The sequence below is a fragment of the Thrips palmi genome, unplaced genomic scaffold, assembly GCF_012932325.1.
Source record: "Thrips palmi isolate BJ-2018 unplaced genomic scaffold, TpBJ-2018v1 HiC_scaffold_5, whole genome shotgun sequence".
Lineage (NCBI taxonomy): Eukaryota > Metazoa > Arthropoda > Insecta > Thysanoptera > Thripidae > Thrips > Thrips palmi.
Genome location: NW_023144632.1, coordinates 11,435,555 through 11,458,226, shown reverse-complemented (window position 1 = coordinate 11,458,226; position 22,672 = coordinate 11,435,555). Strand labels below are relative to the sequence as shown.

Genomic DNA, 22,672 nt, shown 5'->3' with positions numbered 1-22,672 from the left:
ACCCCTTGGGCCTTCCCCTGCGCACGCCGCGCACCGAATCACGTGGCGGCGCGCCACTGCACCGCACGCTGCACTGGGCCGAGCCCGCCAGGCCCGCCAGGCCGGCCGGCGACAAACGCAAAGCAATGCCACGAGTTAGATGCGCGGCCCGCTGCTCTATTAAGAACCAATCATGTCGCCGCGCCGCGCTCGCCTCGCCGAGGCTGTCCAAGGCCCCGCAAGCCGCACTCGCTCCACAAGCAGCGCGAGCCGCGCGAGCCGCGCCAGCGAAACCAAGACGTCCACGACGGCCCCCTCGGGGCCCCGCCGCGTCCCGCGCGGCACCCCCGGCTCCCCCGAGGGCCCCAGAGGGCCCCAGACCATCGGCCGGCGAGGAAGGCGACAAGTGGCAAACTGCGTACCACCGGACCGAGTGAACGGAGTGAACAGACAGACGACGCCGGTAGGAAAGTGGCGGCATCGCCAGCTGGAAACTAGAATTTTAGCGGTGACTCTCGGCGGTGTCTGTTTCATTTCGTGCCGTCAGAGCCACATCTAGTCGTGGATGCAAGATGGACATCGACAAGGCCCTCGAGAAGACCATCGGCCGCAAATGGGGCCGCTACCAGAGCATCACCTTCCCGCTCATCTCGGTGCCGTACATCTTCCAAGCCCTCTTCTACCTATCCTACGTGTTCACCACGATGCGCTCCGAGCACAGGCAAGCAAGCAGTGGGCTGGGGCCGAGGCTGGGGCGCCTGCCCCCGGGCTGCCGCGCGGGCCGCCACCGACTCCGCGACGACCGACTCTGTGCCGCAGGTGCTACGTGCCCGAGTGCGAGACCCTGGACTCGACGGACATGGAGCCCGCGTGGCTGCGGGCCGCCATCCCGACCCTGGACAACAAGACTGACCCCTGCCGGCGGTTCGTCCCTATCATGCGCACCGGCACGGCGGCGTCCGCGGCGGTCGGCAGGGGACCAAAGCACTTGGGGGACGCGTGCACAGTGGCCTTCAGCAATGAGACGGAGGAGTGCACGCAGTACATGTACCCCAACAGGGATCTGTCCATCATGACTGAGGTAAGGTTTGCGACCACCCCTGCCGTCCGTTGTTTCATTTTGTCTCGATCGAGTCACGCCGCGTTCCGTTCCAGTGGGACTTGACGTCCTGCGCGGTGGACAACGCGTGGCGCCTCACCCTGGTGGGCACGCTCAACAACTTCGGCCGCATCATCGGCGTGCCCTTGTCGGGCTGCTTCTCGGACAAGTTCGGCCGGCGCACGCTCATGCTGGCCGGGCTCAGCGTGGCGGGCATCGTCGGCGTCATCATGTCCTTCTCGCCCAACTACTACATGTACACCGTGCTCGAGTTCTTCAACCCCATGTTCTACGACGGCGTCGCGGGCGCGGCGTTCATCATGGGTAAGGCTCTTACAGTCACTCCGCTTCGGCATTCTGTACCATACGTTCGGTCGTGGCTAAAAGCAAAGAGGCATCAGCTCACGACTCTTGGGTCGGTCGATCGATTCCTACTACATCTCTCTTCTTTTTGGCTGGATCTCCCTCTCCGGTCAGAGGTACGAGGTCAGATTTGAGGGGGGAGGTGGTCAGTTTGCTTGGTTGCCCGGGCTCGACACCACCCGTCCTCCAATAAGTGGATTTTCATAAACGAAATTAGAATTTTTTTTCAACGCGCCCGGGCTGGGCTATGGTCTGCTAGCGTATTACGAACGGAACGCCCTAAAAATACGATCTGACTCTGAGAAAAACGGCCGCCGCTGCGTGGAGTCGAACCGCAGTCTATCTTGAGTGAAGCTGGCACACCCACAGCGGTTGGAGCCCGTCACCTCGCTAGACGTACTCCACAGACCGTGGTGGCCGAGTGCGGAGATGCGTCGCGTCCCGACTTTCGAACCCGGGGTTCGACGCCCGCTTAGACCCGAATGTTTTTACCAAGCTTGCATAGCACGGAGGCGGTTCAAGTACACAAAATCGGCCGCTTGCCAGCGTGCCTCTCATAGCCCAGTGGTTCCGCTGCTGGGCAGGGTGACGCAGACTCCTGAGTACCAGTAGCATGGCCCCTGAGTGGGAAGGGGGCCGGGGATCGAAACCCAACTACTGAGAAAGGTGGCAGCCTGGCCTACTATGAGAGGACTCCTCCACATCACAGATGACGTGACCAATGACGGGGCCACTGCGGTTTAACTCTGAGGTTGCTCCTGTGATGAGATGGGGGAACTGTCTGGTGAGCACCACTCCCGCAGGGAAGAGGGCCGGTTCGCCGGGGTGCCCTCTTTCGCTGAAATTTTCTTTATCGTGTTGATTTCTGTAACTCTAAAAATACATTTTTGGATTATTTTAATTAATAAACAAGCACCGCCCTAGAGGTGCTCGCTCACTGACGCCGTGCTGACGCCGTGCTGTCGCTTACAGGGATGGAGCTGCTGCCCCCGAGGATGCGTGGAGGCTGGAGCGCGTACAGCCACGTCATCTGGGGCATCGGGCTGGCGGGGCTGGGCGGCCTGGCCTGGGCCATGCCCTACTGGCGGTGGCTGCTGCGCGTCAGCTACCTCCTCGCCCTGGCCAGCCTCTCCTTCCTCTGGTCAGTCATCTAGAGCATTTGAGGCTGGTGATTTGCACTTTGGTGCTGCGTTTCCAAGTTGCGTTGACACTTGGTACTATCACATCGGTGCTGCGTTGGTGTTGGTGCTGCAGGCTCATCCCCGAGTCGCTGCACTGGCTGGTGGCGCACGGCCGGTCCGAGGAGGCCTGCCAGATGATCCGCAAGGCGGCGCGCACCAACCGCCACGCGTCCGCCGAGCTGCAGCTGGACAAGCTGGAGCGCGAGCAGCTGGAGCAGGTGGAGAAGCGCGCCAAGGCCGTGGCGGAGGGCGGCGCCGACGAGCCCGTCAACAGGGCCTTCTCCGCGGAGCTCAAGGAGCTGCTGCGGACGCGCATCCTGGTCTTCAGGCTCATCAACTGCTGCATCTGCTGGTCGGTGCTTGCTCAACGGCGTGTCTTTCTTTCGGGTGCGACGCACTCACGCCACCCTTTTTGTCCAGGATCGTGAACCTGTTCGTGTACGAGGGACTGTCCATCTACTCGGTGTCCATGTCGGGCGACCGGTACCTCAACTTCGTGCTGGTGGTGCTAGTGGAGATCCCCGGCGCGCTGCTGGCTTGGCGGACCATGAACAGGTTCGGGCGCCGCATCACGCTGTGCGTGTTCCTGCTGCTCACGTCCGTGTGCTGCTTCACGTACCACTTCCTGCCCGAGGGGGGTAAGTCTCGCTCTCGCCTTGTGCTTCTCGCCCTGCGCAGCCTTCTCACGCCCGGCTGCACGCAGGCTCGCCCTGGCCGCACACCATGGTCGTGATGCTGGCCAAGCTGAGCGTCACCGTGTCCTTCACCGTCATCTACGTGGTGGCCGCCGAGATGTTCCCCACCAAGGTGCGGCACTCGCTGTACGCCTTCACGTCCACGCTGGGCCACTTGGGCTCCATGCTGGCGCCGCAGACGCCGCTCCTGGCGCGCTACATGCACTCCCTGCCCATGCTGGTGTTCGGCTGCGCCACGCTGGCCAACAGCGTGCTGGCCGTCTGCTTCCCCGAGACGAGCAACACGAGCCTCCCGGACACGGTGGAGGACGCGGCCGCGCTGGGCACGGAGCAGGCCAAGGTGTCCGTGCCAGACGGGGACGAGGAGGAGGCGACGCCAGGGAGCTAGGGCGTAGGCCGCGTAGGCCGCGTAGGCAGGGTGGAGACGAGGACGAGGACAACGTCGAGCCGGAGAGCTAAAATGCCAACTCAATCATCGGGCAGCCCGAGAGGTTTGTTCCAAGAAACGCCACCGAACACTTTTACGTACCACTGTACAACTGTGACATTAAAACACATCCTTTATAATACCTCTCGCGTTTCATTTGCTGCTACGTACTTTATCCTATCAGGCCTGAACCAGCCGTCCTATCAAAACACACAATGATTACTCATACCATCTGTTAAGAATCTTGAACAAGACATTATCAGTCTCGAGTTTGGAGCGGGTAAATACGGGTGATAAAAGCCCGCCGCTGCACCTAGTGACTAGCGCCTAGACCAGCGGCACTTTGTCGAGAGCGGCTTGCCACTGGGACCTCCGCAGGGACGCGCTACGCGCTGCGGATCGCTGTGCCGTGCTCACTCGCAGGGCGCGACCGCTAGACTCAGACTACGAGGGCAGCCATGGCTGACGGCTTGGAGCAAGTCGCGGCCGACGGGGCGCTGCGCTTCGGCGCGCTCGACTACTCCTCCTTCGTGGTCATGATGCTGGTGTCGGCGCTGGTGGGCGTGTACTACGGCTTCTTCAAGAAGCAGGAGTCCCTGGAGGACTACTTCCTGGGCGGCCGCAACATGGGCATCTTCCCCATCGCCATGTCCCTCATCGCCAGGTGGGTTGCGGTGGCGCGAGCCCGACACGGATCCACCCGCCTCCCACTGACCCGTTTTAGGGAGAATTGAACTCAAAACTCTGTCTCAGTGGGAAGGCATCTTGTTCTGCTGCTGTTCTAGTAACATTTCCGGAGTGACAATGTTGGCGGTGCCGGCCGACATTTACGCGTACGGCTTCCAAATCGGGCTGGTGTTGTTCCTTGGGGTGCCGGTGGTCATCCTCGTCGTCTACTTCTTCCTCCCCACCTTCTACAAGCTGCAGTACGAGTCATCGTACGAGGTAACGCTTCTTTGCCTTTCCACGCTCACACTCCCCCACGCGTTTCGTGTATTGTCGATCTACTCTACGATTCTCTTCGCCCGCAGTACCTGGAGCACCGCTTCTGCAAGAAACTCCGGACGATGTCGTCTGTCTTCTACATCCTGGGATCGGTACGCGGCGAGACGCTCTCTCGACGCTGGCGACCGTAATGCGTTTTTCAACAACCCCCTTTTGCTTTCCAGTACCTCATTATGTCCGTCATCATGTACGTGCCTTGCCTCGCCATGCACCAAGGTAGGTCCACGGTCAACACGGTCAGAGTCCGGGGCGGGGTAGTTGTCGATTTGTGTGATGTGAAAGCAAAGTGACCTAACCTCGACAACACGAAACATAGCGCCAAACACGAGCGAAATAGCTCGCACGTTGCACGCCCCGGACACTTCACGCTGCGCGCGTCGCGAGTGCGCCTTCTCCGAGAGCGCGTCCTACAGAGTCGCCCCGCTGTGTTTTCAGTGAGTGGCCTGGACGTCCAGATCATCAACCCCCTCACTTGCCTCGTGTGCGTCTTCTACACCTGCCTGGTGAGTGCTGCGCCCAGTCCACGCGGCCTCTGCCGCACCGCCCGGCGAGTAGGCAACCGCGTAGACACTCGTGCACATTCGGTCGCCTTCCGACGGCTGCTGTTTGATAAGAGCCCTTACATTGCCCCTTCGGGAATGTAGGGCTCTAGTACTGTACGACAGCCGAAAACCCGCAAGGAGGACCGGCCCCTCGGACTCCTTGGACTGGCTTGACTTGCCCGTATTCGTCTTGCCGCGTTGCAGGGCGGCATCCGTGCCGTGGTCTGGACCGACGCGCTGCAGCTCGTGAGCTTGGTAGTGGCGTCCTTCGTCGTGCTGGGGGCCAGCATGAGCCGCCTGGGCAGCTTTTCGGAGACGTGGAGTCGCCTGGCGGACGGCGGCAGGCTGGAGATGTTCAAGTCAGTTGATGCAGCTTGCGTGCGTAGCGTGCGTAGCGTGCGGCAGGCCCGCGCTCTAGCCGCCGATACCAAAGGCTGAAGGGTGCTGCTTTCAGCATGACCCTGGACCCGACCATCCGAGCCACCTTCTGGAACGTGCTGCTGGGCGAGGGCTTCTACTTCCTCAACTCGCTTGCAGTGTCCCCGTCGTCCGTGCAGCGGTACCTCGCGCTACCCACCCTGTCGGCCGCCAAAAGGTAAGCGCGCCAGTGGGCCGCGCGAGCAGCCGCACTGCCGCCGGGAGGGTAGGCCACCCATTCAACGCCTGTCTTCCCTCCAATATAGAAGCATTGGATTCAAATATTTCAGGAAATGTTTAGTCAAGACTTGAGATTAATCTGAATGAAAGCGAGTGAGACGTTGAGTGAGGTCGAATCCCTAATTTTAGTCCTGAGTGTCCTGTCGGTGTGCTGCAGGGCTGCGTGGATGCTGGCGCTGGGCTTCGTGGTGACACGCGGCCTGTCGTGTGTGACCGGCCTCGTCATGTACGCCGTGTACTACGACTGTGACCCCGTGGCGCGCAAGGTTGCCGTCCCGGCCCTTATCTTCGTACACTGTGTTGTCGGGGTGAGTTGCTGACGGCGGCCTCCGGTCCTGTCGACAGGTGGTGCCGCACTCGGACAACCTGGTGCCGCACTTCGTGATGGACGTGGCCGGCCACTGGCCAGGGCTGCCCGGCGTGTTCATCGCGGGCGTGTTCAGCGCGGCGCTCAGGTCAGGGAACACAGCACCGCAACCCGAGAACCACTCCGTGGATTGCGCAATGTACTCATCTTTTATTTGCGACAGCACGGTGTCATCTGTACTCAACACGCTGTCCGGGGTGATATACAAAGACTTCATCGAGACGCGGCTACGCAAGAAGCCCAGCGAGAAGAGGGCCTCTCTCATCCTCAAAGGGTTGACGCTGCTGCTGGGCGTGGGCGTGGTCCTGATGGTGTTCGTCGTCGAGCACCTGGGTGCGATCTTGGAGGTGAGCGCGCATCGTCGTGTCCCGGTGGCGGCGGCGGCGGTCGCCGTGTCGTCGTCGTGTCGTCGTCGTGTCGTCGTCGCGCTCCTCTGACGCGGTGCTGTCTGCAGGTGGCCCTGAGCGTGTCGGGCGTCACTACGGGGGCGACGTTCGGCCTGTTCCTGCTGGGCCTGTTCGTGCCCTGGGCCGAGACCGTGGGCGCCATGAGCGGAGCCGTGGCCAGCCTGAGCCTCATGACGATCGTGTGCATAGGCGGCCTGCACGCCAAGAAGTCCGGCGCCATCAAGTACCCACCGCTGCCGACCAGGACCGACGGCTGCGAGTAAGACGCGGAGGCCTCGCGTTCGCATTCAGCTGGTGAGTTGCAAACGGCAGTCCTAACACTGAGCCTCCGCATGCATAGCGCCACGGGTCTGTCCGGGACCACGACGCCGAGGCCACCCTTCCCTGCGAGAGGCCCCGCGGTGGTGTACGACGAGGACCTGTTCCCGTTGTTCCGCCTGTCGCCCTTCTACTACGTGGTGCTGGGCGTGACCACCACGGTGGTGGTGGGGGTCTTGGTGAGTGCCGCGGTGCGGGGCGCGCGCACGCGGCGCGGCCTCAAAGGAGGCTTCGACGACCTGCCCCACCCAGACCTGCTCTCACCGCCCGTCGCGCGCCTCGTGCATGGGAGGAGGCCACGCCACGCCGACGGCAGCGTCGAGATGTACCAGGCTGTGGCCACCGAGGCAGAGAAGATCAAGGGCTAGGACGGCGACGGCGCCGGCGACGCAGAGAGCAGTGGTTTCTTTTCCCGCGCGTGTAGTGCGGACGCGGACGCGGACGCGGACGCGGCGCCGCAGGGACTTTGGCTGGCAGCTGGCTCTATCTTTCGAGACCATCGGCGGGGCTCGGTGCAGGGCAGGAAGTTTGGTCGCTACGAATCAAACAAGTGTGCTCCAGTCTCGCGATTGTGAGGAGCGTGGCAGCCGCCACCCGAAATACCCAATTAAGCGACATGTAGCATGCGTCCGCGTTATGCGCATTGCTGCAACAGACATTATATTTTCCCTTGTTCCTCTGTTTCTGTGATAATAAAACTGGGTGACGCCCTGAGAGGCCAAACTCTTGATTTAAGGAGAATCTGTACCTGTACCGCCACAACATTATAAGTACAGCTGTTTTCAATGTTTGTTGACTTTCCGTCTTCATTTTCTGCTTATGCTTGAACGGGACCCTGGGGCTGGAACTCAGAACTTCTTGACTTATAAACGCGGTAAACGCGAGTAAATTCTAATTTTGGATTCCATTCATTCTTCATTGAGCACGCCTCTTCCCGTGCCTCCGCGCCTCGCGTCTGCGCACTCGTCGTCGCGCCTCGCCGCCTCGCCGGCTGGCCGTGCTCTTCTTTTTCCGCTTATCGCCGACAAGCTTCAAGCTTCTCCATGCCAACCCCCGAGCCAAGCCCCGCCGACTCCCTTAAGTAGCGGCGGCGAGTGCGGCTCGTGACACTGCTCGGCCATCCTCGTCGCCATCCTCGTCGCCATCCTCGTCGCTATCCTTGCCGCCATCCTTGCCGCCATCCTTGCCGCCATCCTTGCCGCCATCCTTGCCGCCATCCTTGCCGCCATCCTTGCCGCCATCCTCGTCACCATCCTCGTCGCCATCCTCGTCGCCATCCTCGTCGCTATCCGTGCCGCCATCCTTGCCGCCATCCTCGTCGCCATCCTCGCTGCCCCCTCGTCGCCATCCTCATCGCCATCCTCGCTGCCCCCTCGTCGCCACCCTCGCCGCACCGGCTCTCCTCGGGTCTTCCCGGCACACCATGTCCCCCATCCTCCTCGCCGTCTTCTTCATTGCCCTGGTGGCGTGCCTGCTGCGGCACGCGTTCAACAGGCCACCAAACTACCCGCCAGGTGAGTCCCACAGTCCCAGCCTCGCGGGTGTGTCCTGATGTGTCCAGAGTACACGCCCGAACATTTATTTCTTGTTTACATTTTGTTCTATCGGAAGTAAACCGACTCCGTGGCTGTTTTTCAAGGTCTGCAACTCAGTGTATTCACGAAATGAATCAGAATACAGTCGGTTGATAAGCGCTCGAATGAAGACTTTTTTATCTCTTGCGGCCGCGGCGGCGTGGTGAAGACATTTAGCGCTTGACATATTTGCGACGCCCTGGCCATGCCCTGACCTTCCTCACCCGCGCACCCCGTGCATCAGTCGCCGCGACCCCGATGCCCCATCATCGACGCCATCGACAGTGCAAAGACTCTCGCCTCGAGAAGAATGACGCGAGAAAAGGAAAACCAATCGCAACCCAATTCATTCCCGATTCCTCGAGACAGCTGTTTTCTTAGCGTGGCAAGTGTACGATATTCGGCAGGTCATCACTGGAGGTCAGGCGTCGGCCTCACCTTCTGGTCGCAGCAGTCCGTTGCCTCTTTCGAGGGCCGCCACCTTGAACCTGAAGACGCGTGTCTGCTGCAGGCCCGCCGCGACTGCCCCTGTGGGGCAACCTGTGGCAGGTGATGCTGCGCGACTACCGCAGCCCCCACAAGGCGCTGCTGGCCCTGTCCAAGGACTACTGCAGCGCGCTCATCAGCGTGTACGTGGGCGCCTTCCCCGTGGTGGTGGCCAACGACCACGAGACGGTGCACGCCATGCTGTCGCACCCCGCCTTCCAGGGCCGCCCGGACTGCTTCACGGCCAGGATCAGGTCCTTCAACCGCCTGCACGGTAAGATAGTACTGTACAGTACAGGCCCTGCTCTCCCGGGCGATCTGGTTTGGTTTCGTGACGAACCCGATTAGCCCTTTGCCCTGACGCCCCTGACGGCCTGACGGACGGCCTGGCACCGCAGGCATCTTCTTCACGGACGGCGACTACTGGGCGCAACAACGGCGCTTCTCCCTGCGGCACTTGCGCGACTACGGCTTCGGCCGGCGCTTCGACAAGCTGGAGGCCATGGTGCTGGAGGAGGTGCAGGGCATCGTCAACATCCTCAAGGGCAGCGTGTCGCCGTACGACAAGGTGAGTCGAGGTCAGGCCGCGACTAGGGAGTGCCGCTGGTAGTAACGCCGGGCCCTCGGCTACCCTGGGCTACCCTCGGCAGGACGTGGCGCGCGACGGCCGCGTGCTGCTGCCGGAGCTGTTCGCCGCGCACTCCACCAACACCGTGCTGGCCGTGCTGACGGGCACGCGCCTGCCGCCGGAGCAGTACCCACTGGCCCGCGACCTGTCCCGCCTCATCAAGGGCTTCCAGCGCGCCGGCAACGCGTCCGGCGGCGCCCTGGACGCCACGCCCTGGCTCCGCTTCCTCACCCCCAGCGGCTTCGGCTTCAAGGACTACAAGACCGGCAACGACGCCCTGCTCGACTTCATGTCGGTGCGTAGTGCCCTTTGTGTACCCCTCGTCTCTTAAAAGCGATCGGCGTTAACTTGTGTGTTTCTCACATCTGACAGCGACAAATAAGCGAACACAAGGGCTCCTTCGACGGGGAGGCCATCCGAGGGTTCTGCGACAAGTACCTGCTGGAGATGCAAGGACGCGCTGGGGAAAACTCGTCATTCACAGGTTCTGCATGTGCACAGTTCTGTCTGCAAACCGCTGGCCGCCGCTGGCCGTAGGGACGCAATAACAAATGACGATCGAATCGCTTTCACAGAGCTGCAGCTCCTGCTCACCCTGATGGACTACTTCTTCCCGGCGTCAACGGCCATCCCCAGCGCCTTGGCCTTCGCCGTCCTCAACAGCATCGCGCACCCGGACAAGGCGGACCGCGCGCACCAGGAGATCAAGGAGGTCGTCGGCTTGGACAGATTGCCAGACCTCAATGACCGCGTCAAGTAAGCAGAGACTGGCAGAGTTTACCTAGTTGAGGGCCCGGCTGCAACCGGCCACCGCCGTGCGGGCCGCGAGTAGGCCACCCAACGTACGCCTCTTGTGTCTTGACTCGCAGCCTCCCCTACACCGAGGCCTTCCTCCGAGAGACGCTGCGCATGACGGGGACCCCGCTGACGCTGATGCACCGCGCCACCGAGGACTCGTACTTCCGGGGCTTCTACGTGCCGAAGGTAGCCCATTGATTTGCGTGTAACCGACTGAGTGTTGTTCTCGTGGCTCTCGCTCTCGAGCCTCGCACGCTCTTATCGCGCGCGCGTGGCGAGTAGGCCAGCCAGCCGACAGCGGCGCGAGTTGGGTGGCCTACGTTGCCGGGCGCCTCCCGCTCCACTGACCGCCAATGTTCCCGCAGGACACGCTGCTCGTGCCCAACATGTGGGCGGCCCACCACGACCCGACCGTCTACGAGAAGCCGTTCGAGTTCATGCCGGAACGCTTCCTGCAGCACCACAGCGGCCAGCTCAAGAGGAAGGACACCAGCGTGCCCTTCGGACTGGGTTAGCAGTTGCCCTGTATGCGGCTCATCCAAGCTGGCCAGTGTTCATCATGGCCTTCTGTTCCAGGCAAGCGGCTCTGTGCCGGCGAGACTTTTGCCCGGCAGAACTCGTTCCTGTTCCTGGCCGCCCTCCTGCAAGGCTTCCGCTTCACCATGCCCGACGGCGCGGCCGTGCCCGAGACCGAGGAGGATGCGGTGTTCGGCTTCATCATGACGCCCCCCGACGACCTCTGGGTCCAGGTGGCCGAGAGAGTTTGACGCCACAACGCCATAACGGTCGTCAAGAAGCAGTATTTGATTTTCCTTGTAAATTATTGCGATAAACATTTCTGATTAGGTTCTACGCAGGAATAGAATAATGTAATGATGTATTGTAACAGTTCATAATTTTATTCAATAAATAACATGTATAAAAATAGAGAAATGTACAAATCACTGGTTATGGTTCATCCCTACCCATTATAATCATGGGTTTAAAGCTAAATATTTAACATCATTTACTTGAATAAATTCACAGAAATGACTATGTCGTTCTTACAAAGAAGAAACAATAATTCCTTTACAAAAGTATGATGCAGACTCAGAGTTAGACACATTGTATCTACTATTTACATTTTAAACACTTCAACTATATGTTACAGAAGCTAAAAATTATGCAATATGTACAATAAATCACTGGTGAGTTTGTTCAATTAAATCATGAATTACCCATTGCAAGTTTTTAAGTAGGAAAGTAGGCGCTCGTTCAGGTACTAACTTAGAAGGTAATGGAACAAAAAATTAAAAATGAACGAAAAGAGTAGATTGAGAAATGAAATGTGCCATATACCGGTGGTTTGGGTTTCTTGGATGTCCTACATTAAAATATAAGAGTGGATGACATCTTACAATTCTATGCTAACAGATATAATTTATTTAACCTAATATGATATTAAAAAATGAAATGAATCTTGTAGGTAACAAGAAGAAAATGTTCACTAGTACGCTTCCCTCGGCTCTTCTACATGAAAATAGAAGGATGGATGAAATATGAAATATAATGGTCGATTAAAGATTCAACAAAAAAAGTTACAAAAATAGGAAAGATCTGTGTCTTTCAACGCTACGATATAAAAATGTTTCTTACAGGAATTTACTCCAAACAGATGTGTTGAACATCTCATCTATAGTGACAGAAAACTATGGACCTACATTATTTTAGACAACATAACAAGAACAAATTCAGTACAGGGGTTTCCTCCCACAAGATCTTAACTTTCAGATCAATTGCGATAAACCTTAATTAAGTAAACTAAGTCAGGATTTACTCCCTTTTTACAGATTCAGTACAGGGGTTTCCTCCAGAAAGATCTGAATGATCAGATCAGTTGTGATGCCTTAATTAAAACAAATTACAGGGTTCACACTACCTTTTTTAAGGTTCACTAGTAAAAGGGGCTTCCTCTGGAAAGATCTGAATGATCAAATCAGTTATAGTGAACTGAAATTACAACAATTTACATAGAGTACTCCCTTATTTCAAAGGTCTGAAAAGACCCACCATCAGTATGGCAAAAAGAGAAGCTACTGTACAGGGGGTTGCTCCATAGTTTCAGGACCTGCTGGATCCATCAACAGATTTAAAGTTCATCAGGACAACAAGGCTGTTCTATGATAATAATCTACATAAACATTTACTTAAGGTAAGCATAACAGGAGTTTCTCCACAGTTAGTGGCACAAATATATGGCACACTGACGACTTAAATCAAAGTTTGACTGATCAGACAATTTCCCTGGGCAGAAGTAGAATTATACTTCACTAAAATACACACATACACACATGCGCGCCCGCCCGCACACACACACACACAAACAAACACACACACACAATCATTCACTCCACTGCACACTCTCACTGAAACACACACTCAATAAATCACAGATAACATCATCTACACTCGCGACATCCTTCTCAGCAGCGCCAGCCAGACGGTGAGGCCCGCGGCGACGAGTCTGGAGGCCGCGCAGTGGCTCCCCCTGGCGGCGGACACCGAGTAGTCCCGGTCGTCGGCCAGCCCGTTGGCGATGTCGTCCTCCTCCACGGCCAGGGCGTCCAGGGCCGGCAGGGCGTGGACAGGCGGGGGCAGCCCCCTACACCGCACCAGGGGCGGCTGGTAGGCTGTGGGCCTCTCCGACGGCCCCCCGCGCCTGTTCTCCGTGTCGGGTTGGCCCAGGTACAGCAGGGACTGCCCCCAGGTGTCCACGTCGACGCGAACCAGCTCGTAGCGGATGGCGGGCACCACCAGCCCGAGGGACGCGCAGCCGTGCGCCGCGGTGAGGTCGCGGGGCACTCCGACACGCCATTCCCCGAAGCCGAGGCCGCCGCCGCAGAGCGGGTCCGCCTGCAGGCTCGCCACCAGGTCGGCGTCCAGGACGGTGAGGGCGGCGCGCTCCACGTGGAAGTCCGCCTGCAGGGCGCCAAGGACCTGCGTGCTGAGCCCGCCCACGGTGTAGCGGCCCGCCTCGGTGGCCGTGAAGGTGGGCATGGTGCACAGGGGGTCCGAGTAGAACTCGTACTCGCCCTGCCACGCGTGCCAGCCCTCCAGCGACCCCGCCCCCGCGCGCACCCGCAGCCGGCGGCGCAGGAACAGCCCCAGGGGCCGCGTCTCGCAGCGGCTGCTCACCCAGTCGCCGCCCAGGTAGGGCGGCAGCCGCGGCTTGACGTGCAGGTTGGGCGGCGAGCGCTCCGAGGCGCGCGCCACGGCGTGGCAGACGTGGCAGCCGTGAGCCTGCAACAGGGAGGAAGGAGGGCGTGAGCGATCGTCAACACAACACCGCCGAATCATTTTCAATTTAGCCGGGCCGTCGCCGTCAGTCGCGAGTCAGGACTGCTGCGACCAGGTCGGGTCATGCTTTGCGGGACGGGCCCTGGAGTGGGTCGTTGGTCGTTACCATTTATTTAGCGAGGTAGTGGACGCCGTAACCTTCCCGCCAGACAGCCCTGGCGAGGCCCTGCCGTGGCCTGGCCGCCCTGTCTCATGTGCGACCCGGGACGGGCGTTGTCGTCGTTTTGCACTGGCGTGGGGAGCGGGGCCCACTGATTTACAATGCGGGCCACATGTATGCTCAAAGGGTTTCTACCGAATTCGCTCGAGCGACGGCGGCGAAGGGCACGGCGGGGGCAGCGGGGGGTTCAGGACTCCAGGACCGTCGAGTCGTCGCGTATTTATTCGTTCCGGACAAGATTTACATTTACGAGCCCAGGCACTGCAAGGCCTGCAAGGCACAGGCAGGGACGGCCGCACCACGGACACAGCACGGGGCCGCGGCGATGTGTGCCGGGCGTGCCGGGCTCGCAGCCGTGCACGGAGTTGCTGTCCGGCGAGCGGGCAACGTCGCCGTCAAGCCATCCTCCGAGGGCCCTGGCCCCAGCTCGGGGTGGCTTGGTGTGGCACACCGTCGCCGTCGTCCGCTCGGCGAGGAGCTCGTGACGGGCTAAACGGAGTTGCGGCGGAAAATTATCGGTCCAGGTATTACCGGATAAGGCATTGTGGCCCACCCCGCTTTGAGCGCGTTACTTTGATTACTTTGGACAGGGCGAGAAAAGGAGGCGGGGCCGGGCCGTGCGGGATGGGGTGGGGCTCGACGCGCGGCAGCCAGCGGCAGCCCGACGGCTCTATCGCCTCATCGGGGCGTGGCGGGGCGCGGCGCGCAATGTACAGACATGAGGATATTCTTTGGCGGGCGGCCGGACGGTCTACACTTGACGCGTAGACAAGATCAATCAATGCGGGCTGTCACCGCTGAGCCCAGCTGAGCTGCTGCCACGGGCTGCATGGGCTGCATCCGGGAGCCGAGGCGAGGTGAGGCGTGACGGGGTGCTATCCGCGGTGGCGGGCTGACGTGAATGTGTGATGGGACCGCGAGTGTCACCCGCGCATACAGATGCCCTGGGCCGGTGCCGGGGGGGCCGGGCACGCCTTGCGACGCGACGCACCGCGTGGGCCGCGCAGCACCGCGTTGGCCAGGGTGGCGGACAAAGGGACAAGGGACAGCCGCCGCACGTCACGGCGAAGCGGAAGTCCGAGGTTCGAAGCCAGACTCACCTGGTCAGCTTTGAGAAGAGGCACTTGGAAGGCCGTGGGCCGGTAGCTGCCGCGCTGGTCCGGCCGCGAGTGGACGTCCCCGAGCAGCAGCTCGTGGCGGGCGGGTGCCCCCGTCCTGGGGGCGGCCGGGGCGGCGCGAGGCTGCGGGCCTTGGGGGCGCCGCTGCGTCCGCACCAACTGCAGCTCGTGGAAGGCGGCGTGCAGCGCCGACAGGCAGTCCACGTCCGTGGTGGACATGAGCCTCACGGACCGCGCCCTGCCGAGGGCCCTGCCGAGGCCCCTGCCCTGGCCGGGGCCGTGCGACTCGCTGGGCGGCAGGTTGTTGCGCGGCGACTGCACGTCGGCGTCGTCGGCGTCGTCCTCGCTGATGCTCAGCACCACGTACTCCCGGTACGGCTTCCAGCGGCGGCGGACCTGCCCCGGGCAGGCGGCGTTCACCCGCGCGGCCAGCTCCTCCGCCACCTCGGCGCTCTGGGCCGTCACCGTAACGCGCGTCAGCGTGTACTCGGCCTCGGTGGCGGCGGGCGTGAGCCACGACCGGCCGCGCGCCCGGTACCGCCCCTTGGCCGCCACGGTGTACAGCGGCAGCGAGCACGACTCCTCGCCGTAGTGGAACTGCAGCAGGCGGAACGTGCCGTTGCGGTGGAAGGTGTAGGAGCGCAGCAGGAACTCCGGGCCGGGCCGCACCTCGCACCTGGAACAACAGCAGCACGCCATGAGCAAACGCGCAAAGCGCACGAGAACCGCGAAGGTGACACGAGGGGCGCGTTGTCGGGTCGCGCCTCGACGCCTTTGGGGTACTTGGGGCTCGGGGCCCCCCGAGGGGTCCGCGCCGAGCAGCGCCAGCAGCGCCAGCCCCAACGAGGCAAGACCAACGAGCGGCCGGAAGCAGGGGCGGGCAGACCCAGGCGCAGGCAGGCGGGAAAGCAGTGTGGCCACACCATGAGCCACGGTCCCATGAAAAATAAACTCCCCGAGAAGGGGAGAGGGGAGAGGGAAAAGCCCTTGCCTTGCCGCCTCTATGTGCTACACGCCTCACCACGGCGTCACAGCCAACGGGGCTACCAGCCCGACGCAGCGGAGGCGACACCATGAGACAGAAAGTTTGGAAGTAAATTTTAAGTCGACGGGTTAGAACTTTTATCTGTTCGGGCGGTACAACTAGATTTCCAAATTTCAGTCCACGCCTGAGACACACGCACACACACACACACACACACACACACACATTAGTATTTATAAATACACACACGGCATCACATGCGCACACATTCTGGCACAGCATCTGCTTCGTCCTGTTTTTGTTTCAACCTCGTTTTCGTTTTTTCCCCTCTGCGTGTCGCTGGAGCAGCCGGCAGGCGTGTTTACTCGTAGGTTTACGACCGCGAGGCGAGGCGTGGCGCGGGGTCGTCGTGTGCGTTCGCCGCGGTTCGGCAAAGTCCCTCCATCTTCGCGGTACTGTACTGTACGTTTACTGGCGCTGCCGCCGCCCCCGCGCCGCCCCCGCGCCGCCCCCGCGCCGCCCCCACCTCCTCCCCCTGCACAAGCCTTGCACCTAGTTAGGCCGCCAGGCCGCCGCCCCTTCCTTTCCGGCCTTCCAAAGTGACAGGGCTGACGCCGGCTGGCGGTAACACACGCGCGGGGCCCAAAAGGGTGGTGTTGTGTTGAGGGCGACACCCCTCCTCCCACTCCCTTCCTCGTCACACATCAGCCAGGAGGCCAGCAGCTGCAGTCCTCCAACCAAAAGCGCAGCCAGCCCCACAAGGTGTCAAGTCGAGCGCAAAATAGTCATTCTGGACGGGAGAAAGCGGCGAGGCGGGATGTTTGGCCTGGAAGGCCACCGGCCAGGCCGCAGTTCGATGAGCTCGACAGCTCGACGGCGTGAAATGCGAAAATGGCGACGTGCCTTTGTGGGCCCTTTGTGTGGTCGGGCACACTGCAGTGCACTGCAGTGCAGGAGTGCAGGGACAGGCAGACAGGGCAGGCAGCAGACTCCGGCAGCGAGATAAGAGGCGCTGAATCGATGTGCACGCCGGAGACGGCGAGACGGTGCCACCCGGCCCCACTGGCCCCACCACACCGCGCTGAGAAAGGCCACCCACCTGTGTTGGGGCCACTTCGGGCGGGCAAGGGCAAGGGCAAGGCAGGGTGTCAAGTCAAGCCCTTGCAGCCTGCTTGCAGCCTGCCGCCGCGAAAGCGGGAGCCGCGCCGCCTACGTACACGCAGGGCGCGACGCACAGCGCGACGCACAGCGCGACGCACAGCAAGAGCCAGCGGCACTCGACGTGCGTGCATGCGCTGCTTACGCTGCCAAGACCGAGGCCAGGACGCCGCGACCCTCGCTGCAAGCATGGCAAGCATGCACGAAGGCTGGTGTTTGCCCAAGGAATGCGCGCTGCGCCGGGGACTTGCCTCACGACGCGATGCGACGATGCGACGCGATGCGACGCGACGGACACCGCAGGGGCGTATCGTTTTACAACCAGCCCCGCCGTCCACTGGAAATCATGAGATGCCCGCTTGGTGTTCGGCGCGCCGAGGTGAGCCGAGCCAGCCGGCTCGAGTATTTTCTCACAGGGAACAATATTGTCCGACACCTGAGGGGACAGCGAGGGGACACACAGGGCCTGCGGGACGGGCAGCAGTCAGAGCGGTCATCTCAGAACGCCGTCGTCCCGTTGTAGTCGCCCGGTCACCCACTGGTCACCCACTGGTCACCCACTGGTCACCCACAGGTCACCCACTGGTCACCCACTGGTCACCCACTGGTCACCCACTGGTCACCCACTGGTCACCCACTGGTCACCCACTGGTCACCCACTGGTCACCCACTGGTCACCCACAGGTCACCCACAGGTCACCCACTGGTCACCCACTGGTCACCCACGACCCGGGCAAACATGGGCCCGCCGACGGTAAACATGTCCCAGAGCTCGACTCGGATAGGAGTAAATAACTAATGCTATTCCGAATCCCTTTCCATTCCGTAATGCATGCAGAGGGATCGAATAAACCAAACCGCAGAGCGAAATGGAGTCGAGCCCTTTGTTCCCCGCTGCGAGGCAGTCGAGCCGAGCCGAGTCCAGCCGAGCAAGCCAGCGGGGCCCACCAGGGCACAGCCGAGCCGGCCAGCCGACCCGATGAATACGTCATTTATTACTATTAATATGATAATGGGCGGCCGATGGCCTGCTGGCTAACCAGGTAGTCCCAGGCCCCCGGGGCCACCGCGGCCACCCCCAGCCGAGACGCATCGCGCTAGAAATAAATCCGCGTTTAAAAAAAAGTGAACTCATTAAAAGCAAAAATGCAGCAAAAATTTAACTTGAATATACATGTACAAAAGGTAAATCGAAAAAAAAAAACATCTCTCCGGACGTGGTCCTTATTCCCGCGCTTACACCCGTCCTAGGAAAAAAGAAGGCGAATTCCAGAAAAATAAAAAGAGACTTTGTGTTTTCTTTACGGAGCCGTGCAGCAGCCACTACGGAGACCTGTCACTTGGACAGAGACGAGGGTCACCTAACCTGACCGAGCGGAGCCCCCGTTGCCCCAAAACGGCGGGCGGGAGTGGGGGCGGGGGGCAGCCTACAGGGGGACACGGGGGAAAGGACTGGTGGGCCGATTCAGGGGGATGCAGCAGCAAAACAAAGGCGAGTTGTGACAGTGGACGCCTCGGGTTCACATTTTAATTGTATGAACACGGTCCGGGCGCGGCGCGGCGCAGTGTGCCCCCGACCTGATGCCGTGGTCCTCGCCCCGCATCGCGTCGTCCTGGGTGGCTGCACTGCATGCACTGCCGCAACCTGCGCGCCCGCACCACACGCTGCGCCTCGCAGAATCCAATCCCTCGTCTTCTGCTGCACTGGCCTCCGCTCTGAGGCTGGGCCGTGCATCTCCCTGGGTGGCGGGGGTGTACCGTACCGCAGTGCAGCCTGTGTGCAGACAAGGTGCAGCCACCACTCCAGCGACCGCCAGCGACTCCAGCACTCCATTGTCTGATTTTGGAGAAGCCAGGACAGTGTGTTCAGAGTAAACATTCACAGTCATGCACATGTACACACGCAGGCACTGCCGCACAGTAAAAAAAGATTCGCCGATTCGGTGACGTCTGGGCGCCAAAACGAGAATATTACAAGAACAGCGACACCCTCAAACTGTTCTGGCGGCCCTCTGTTCGTTTCGGCGACGCTCGGTCTAGTTTCGGTGGCGCTCGGTCCGTTCCGGAGCAGCCACCTCACCAGAACGGCACTGCAGTCACCCTCCCGCCAGCGACTTTTAATCGTCGTATTAATGTGAAATAGGACACAAAACAAGTCAGGGGCTGTCAGTAATCATTCGCGTGACTCATCAAAGCGTAACATTGCCGGCGGGCACGCACAAATATGCACAGACAGCTCAAAAACAATTGTTGTGGTCATCCTAACCTCTCTGGCGGAACACCACCTGGTGACGCAGGTCACCGTTTTGGTGACGGACCGTCGCCGGGCTTGTGGCGGTACCCGTTTCGGTGAGATTGGATATAGAACGACCACCAAAACAGCGAATCTTTTTTTACTGTGCGAGAATACATGAACCAGCAGGGCCGGTGGGGCCAGCACCGTGGGAGTAGAGTCCCGAAAGGAAGCACGGGATGAAAGGGGGAGCTGATGGCCTTGCCACTTGCCACCGAACTGCCATCTTTGAGCGTTTTCGTGCAATGGAGCTATGAATACCGATACTGCTCGGACGCGCTCGACGCAGCTTGGCCACGCTGCGGTGCGAATCAACGCCAGCCGGTCTCTCTCACTCACTCTCGGCACGCTAGTGCACGAACCCCTGACGCTGTGTGCTACCTACCTAACGAGCTTATGAAGCTCACGCAAATCCGCGCGACTATAGACCATGACTAGTAAGTAGACGTGCGAAACACTTACCCTTCGGAGACCCACTTGGCGGCCATCTTGGGCGGGTTGTCCACCACGGTGTTCTGGTCGGCGTCCGCCACGTCCTCGGCGAGGCGGTCGCAGCGCGCGTCGTCCCAGTCGCCCGCAAGCAGAGGGTCACGCAGGAGCAGCTCCGCCCGGCCGTGTCCTGCAACAGTGCGAGCGTTTAGATCTCCGGGACGTTTTGCCCCTGCAAGGGGATGAACGTCTAATTCCGCGTCGCCGCGCGCGCGCGCCAACATACATGGCGCCAGAGTGGGTACCTCTGTGTGTGCACGTGGACGTGTGGACACTTTCGAGGAGGAACCCCACGCATTATCAGTAGCAGACTAACTAAAAGCAATAGCTTGTCGATGAGGCCCGGACGTCTCTGCGGTTTTATACCTGCCGACGATGCCAGAGGGGGTGGGGCGCGGGGCGCGGCGTGGCACGACCTGGCCGGGGCTGGCCTAGCAGTACAGGGCGGGGCAGCCTTTCCCGAACTACTTCGCCAAAACGTTTCATCCGCGTGGCGAGGCGCGTTCGCCAAAGCCGACTGCTAATCCGGGGCAATAATCGCGCGCACCTGCCCAGCGAGTAACGAGCAGTCGCCGGAAACACTCCGCAATCTCTTCCTAGAGGCTAATTAATAAGGGCGACGGGGCTGGCGGGGCGGGGCGTGGCGGGGCTGGCGGCCTGACTCCTGGTTGACGGACCGGCCCCGAGGCCGCCAGCCCCGCAGTGCCCCGCAGCCCCGCCGTCACTTGTGCCTTGATTTACGGCGACATGTCAGTTCGAGGAAGCTGTGGGGTTGAGTCGGCCCGGGTCGCAGGGGGGGGGGGGGGAGGGGGCGTCAGCGGGGCGCCATACCGCACGCAGACTGCACGCAGAGCGACGCAGAGCCCGAACCCGCCCGCCCAAATTCAGCTTTTTAGCGGGCTTCAGCCGAAACCGAGATGCCCCCCCCCCGTGCTCTGAGGTATCTTATGTGTACTGTATATCATGGAAATACCTGGACAGATAGGGGGCGCGACATGGATCCATTTTTCACTGGTAACGCAACACGCAGGATGTTGGGTCCCTCGCTCCCTCCCTCTCTCTCTTTCGCTTTGACAGCCCGGGAGACACTCGAGCGCGGCGGGGCGAAGGCTGGAGTTTGGACTTCCTACTGTGAGCGCCGGCTCGAAGCGGTCCAAGTGCGGACCCCGGACCGAACAAGGGGGAAATTCAAATTGAATCCCGGACGATCTCTGATGTGTTTACGAGGGGCAGCAGGGGGCCGCCGTCATGCCGCCGTGCTGCGGGGCCGGACACTCCGGGCGGGGCACGGACGCACGGACGGCGGCATGACCAAAACAACATTTTTCTCCGTTTGCATAAAAAGGGGGAAAGCAGCGAGAGAGACGTGGACGGGAAAATTCACGCGCCGAGTCACGTACCGTACCGTGATCGGCAAGGAAATTCGGGAAACGGGAAAAGGGAGGCTGAGGCCGAAGCTCGAACAGAACCCACCCGGCATCGAACCCAAGCAATAGAGCACTAGACCATGGAGACAAGCTACTCCATGACTAGACGGAGCTGAAGCGATGGGGCAGCGCTGTCCTCCTACACTGTCAAGCAGCCGAGACCCGGCAGATACAAGGCGACGTCGCGAACAAGGTGCGTGTGCAAACCATGAGACCCTTCGTAAGGCAACGGCCGTCCGCAGTTTCAGCACCGCCAGCAAAACATCGCGGAACGACTTACCGATAGCCAGGATGACCAGCAGCCCAGCAATCCAGCGCATCTTGGAGAGGTCTTCCATGTCGGTCGCCTCACGTTCGGGCACGTGTTCGCGCGTTCCCGGGTGGCATATGTGCCCGTTGCTCACGTTGCGTCCAGCCTTCCCGGCGGCCTTTCCCGCTGAATGCTTCTCCACCACCACGTCCTCCCTCGGCAAGGATAAGCGCCAGACTGAGGACTTGACTGGACTGGGAGGGGGGAGGGGGAGGGAGGGGAGGAGGAGGCGCAGCGAAGCGAGCGCGGCGGGGCAGGGACCAGGACCAGGCCACCGCACACCGCAGCGCAGGGTTGGGGTGGGGGTGACAGGGTGACAGGGTGACACTGAAGAACACCCGCCCGGCCCGGCCGGCCGCCCCGCCTCCCGCCGCCTCTATTTCCAGTCTAGATCATCGATCATCGAGTCTTGCACGATCACCAGACATCACCAGTCGCAAAAGAATCCGACCCGCCTACCCCCTCTTCCCCCCTCCCCAAATACCCGACGTTTGAAGTGTTGCGGTCGCTCGGCAGTCGGACACCCGGTATTTCTAAAGTAGTTTTCGACTTGACTTGAAAGGCTAGACCACAACTGATCCTTTTCCTCGCTCTGTCTCTCTCGCACCTAGTGCAGCCCCCAGAACGAGGCGTCTGCAGGCGTCTTCGACATCTTTCTCGCATCTTTCCCTGCCCGCCGTATTGTCCCTTCTAGTGTCCCTGCGCCCTTCTCTCATGCCTGCACGCTGCCTACGAACAGTGCTTTCGTGGCTGTCTATCTCGCACCCATGCGGAACGGTCCAGTTGAGTGCGAGAGAGACAGAGTGACGAAACGAGTCTTCGGAATCGATCGCCTGCGCCGTGTGCCGTAGAGCCGATCGCACAACTCGG

General features: G+C 60.7%; 4 protein-coding genes across 6 annotated transcripts; 3 read left to right on the top strand and 1 right to left on the bottom strand.

Annotated features, from left to right (window-relative positions):
- Positions 1-306: 306 nt before the first annotated feature.
- On the top strand, positions 307-3,886 carry LOC117651270 (organic cation transporter protein-like). 3 transcript variants are annotated; one of them, XM_034395126.1, is made up of 8 exons: positions 307-442; positions 527-700; positions 799-1,060; positions 1,135-1,402; positions 2,414-2,582; positions 2,696-2,974; positions 3,043-3,260; positions 3,326-3,886. In XM_034395126.1, the coding sequence occupies exons 2-8, from the start codon at positions 552-554 to the stop codon at positions 3,703-3,705; spliced, it is 1,725 nt and encodes a 574-aa protein (XP_034251017.1). In that variant the 5' UTR covers positions 307-442; positions 527-551; the 3' UTR covers positions 3,706-3,886. The 3 variants fall into 3 exon arrangements, with proteins under 3 accessions (XP_034251017.1, XP_034251019.1, XP_034251018.1); XM_034395128.1 differs by having other exon boundaries at positions 311-442; positions 539-700; XM_034395127.1 differs by lacking the exon at positions 307-442 and having other exon boundaries at positions 449-700.
- A 171-nt stretch (positions 3,887-4,057) lies between these two features.
- Positions 4,058-7,830, top strand: LOC117651268 (sodium-coupled monocarboxylate transporter 1-like). The gene is made up of 12 exons (XM_034395124.1): positions 4,058-4,408; positions 4,530-4,689; positions 4,776-4,841; positions 4,914-4,965; positions 5,185-5,252; positions 5,496-5,650; positions 5,746-5,886; positions 6,106-6,214; positions 6,294-6,403; positions 6,479-6,662; positions 6,770-6,981; positions 7,063-7,830. Exons 1-12 carry the CDS (start codon positions 4,203-4,205, stop codon positions 7,406-7,408), a joined length of 1,809 nt encoding a protein of 602 aa, XP_034251015.1. The 5' UTR covers positions 4,058-4,202; the 3' UTR covers positions 7,409-7,830.
- On the top strand, positions 7,413-11,419 carry LOC117651275 (probable cytochrome P450 304a1). Its single transcript, XM_034395133.1, has 9 exons — positions 7,413-8,554; positions 9,126-9,374; positions 9,499-9,668; positions 9,751-10,023; positions 10,101-10,212; positions 10,304-10,484; positions 10,598-10,712; positions 10,892-11,036; positions 11,103-11,419. Exons 1-9 carry the CDS (start codon positions 8,464-8,466, stop codon positions 11,291-11,293), a joined length of 1,527 nt encoding a protein of 508 aa, XP_034251024.1. The 5' UTR covers positions 7,413-8,463; the 3' UTR covers positions 11,294-11,419.
- Positions 11,405-21,967, bottom strand: LOC117651269 (protein APCDD1-like). Its single transcript, XM_034395125.1, has 4 exons — positions 21,773-21,967; positions 20,039-20,195; positions 15,123-15,816; positions 11,405-13,805 (listed from the first exon to the last, which is right to left on the bottom strand). Exons 1-4 carry the CDS (start codon positions 21,828-21,830, stop codon positions 12,969-12,971), a joined length of 1,746 nt encoding a protein of 581 aa, XP_034251016.1. The 5' UTR covers positions 21,831-21,967; the 3' UTR covers positions 11,405-12,968.
- Positions 21,968-22,672: the final 705 nt, after the last annotated feature.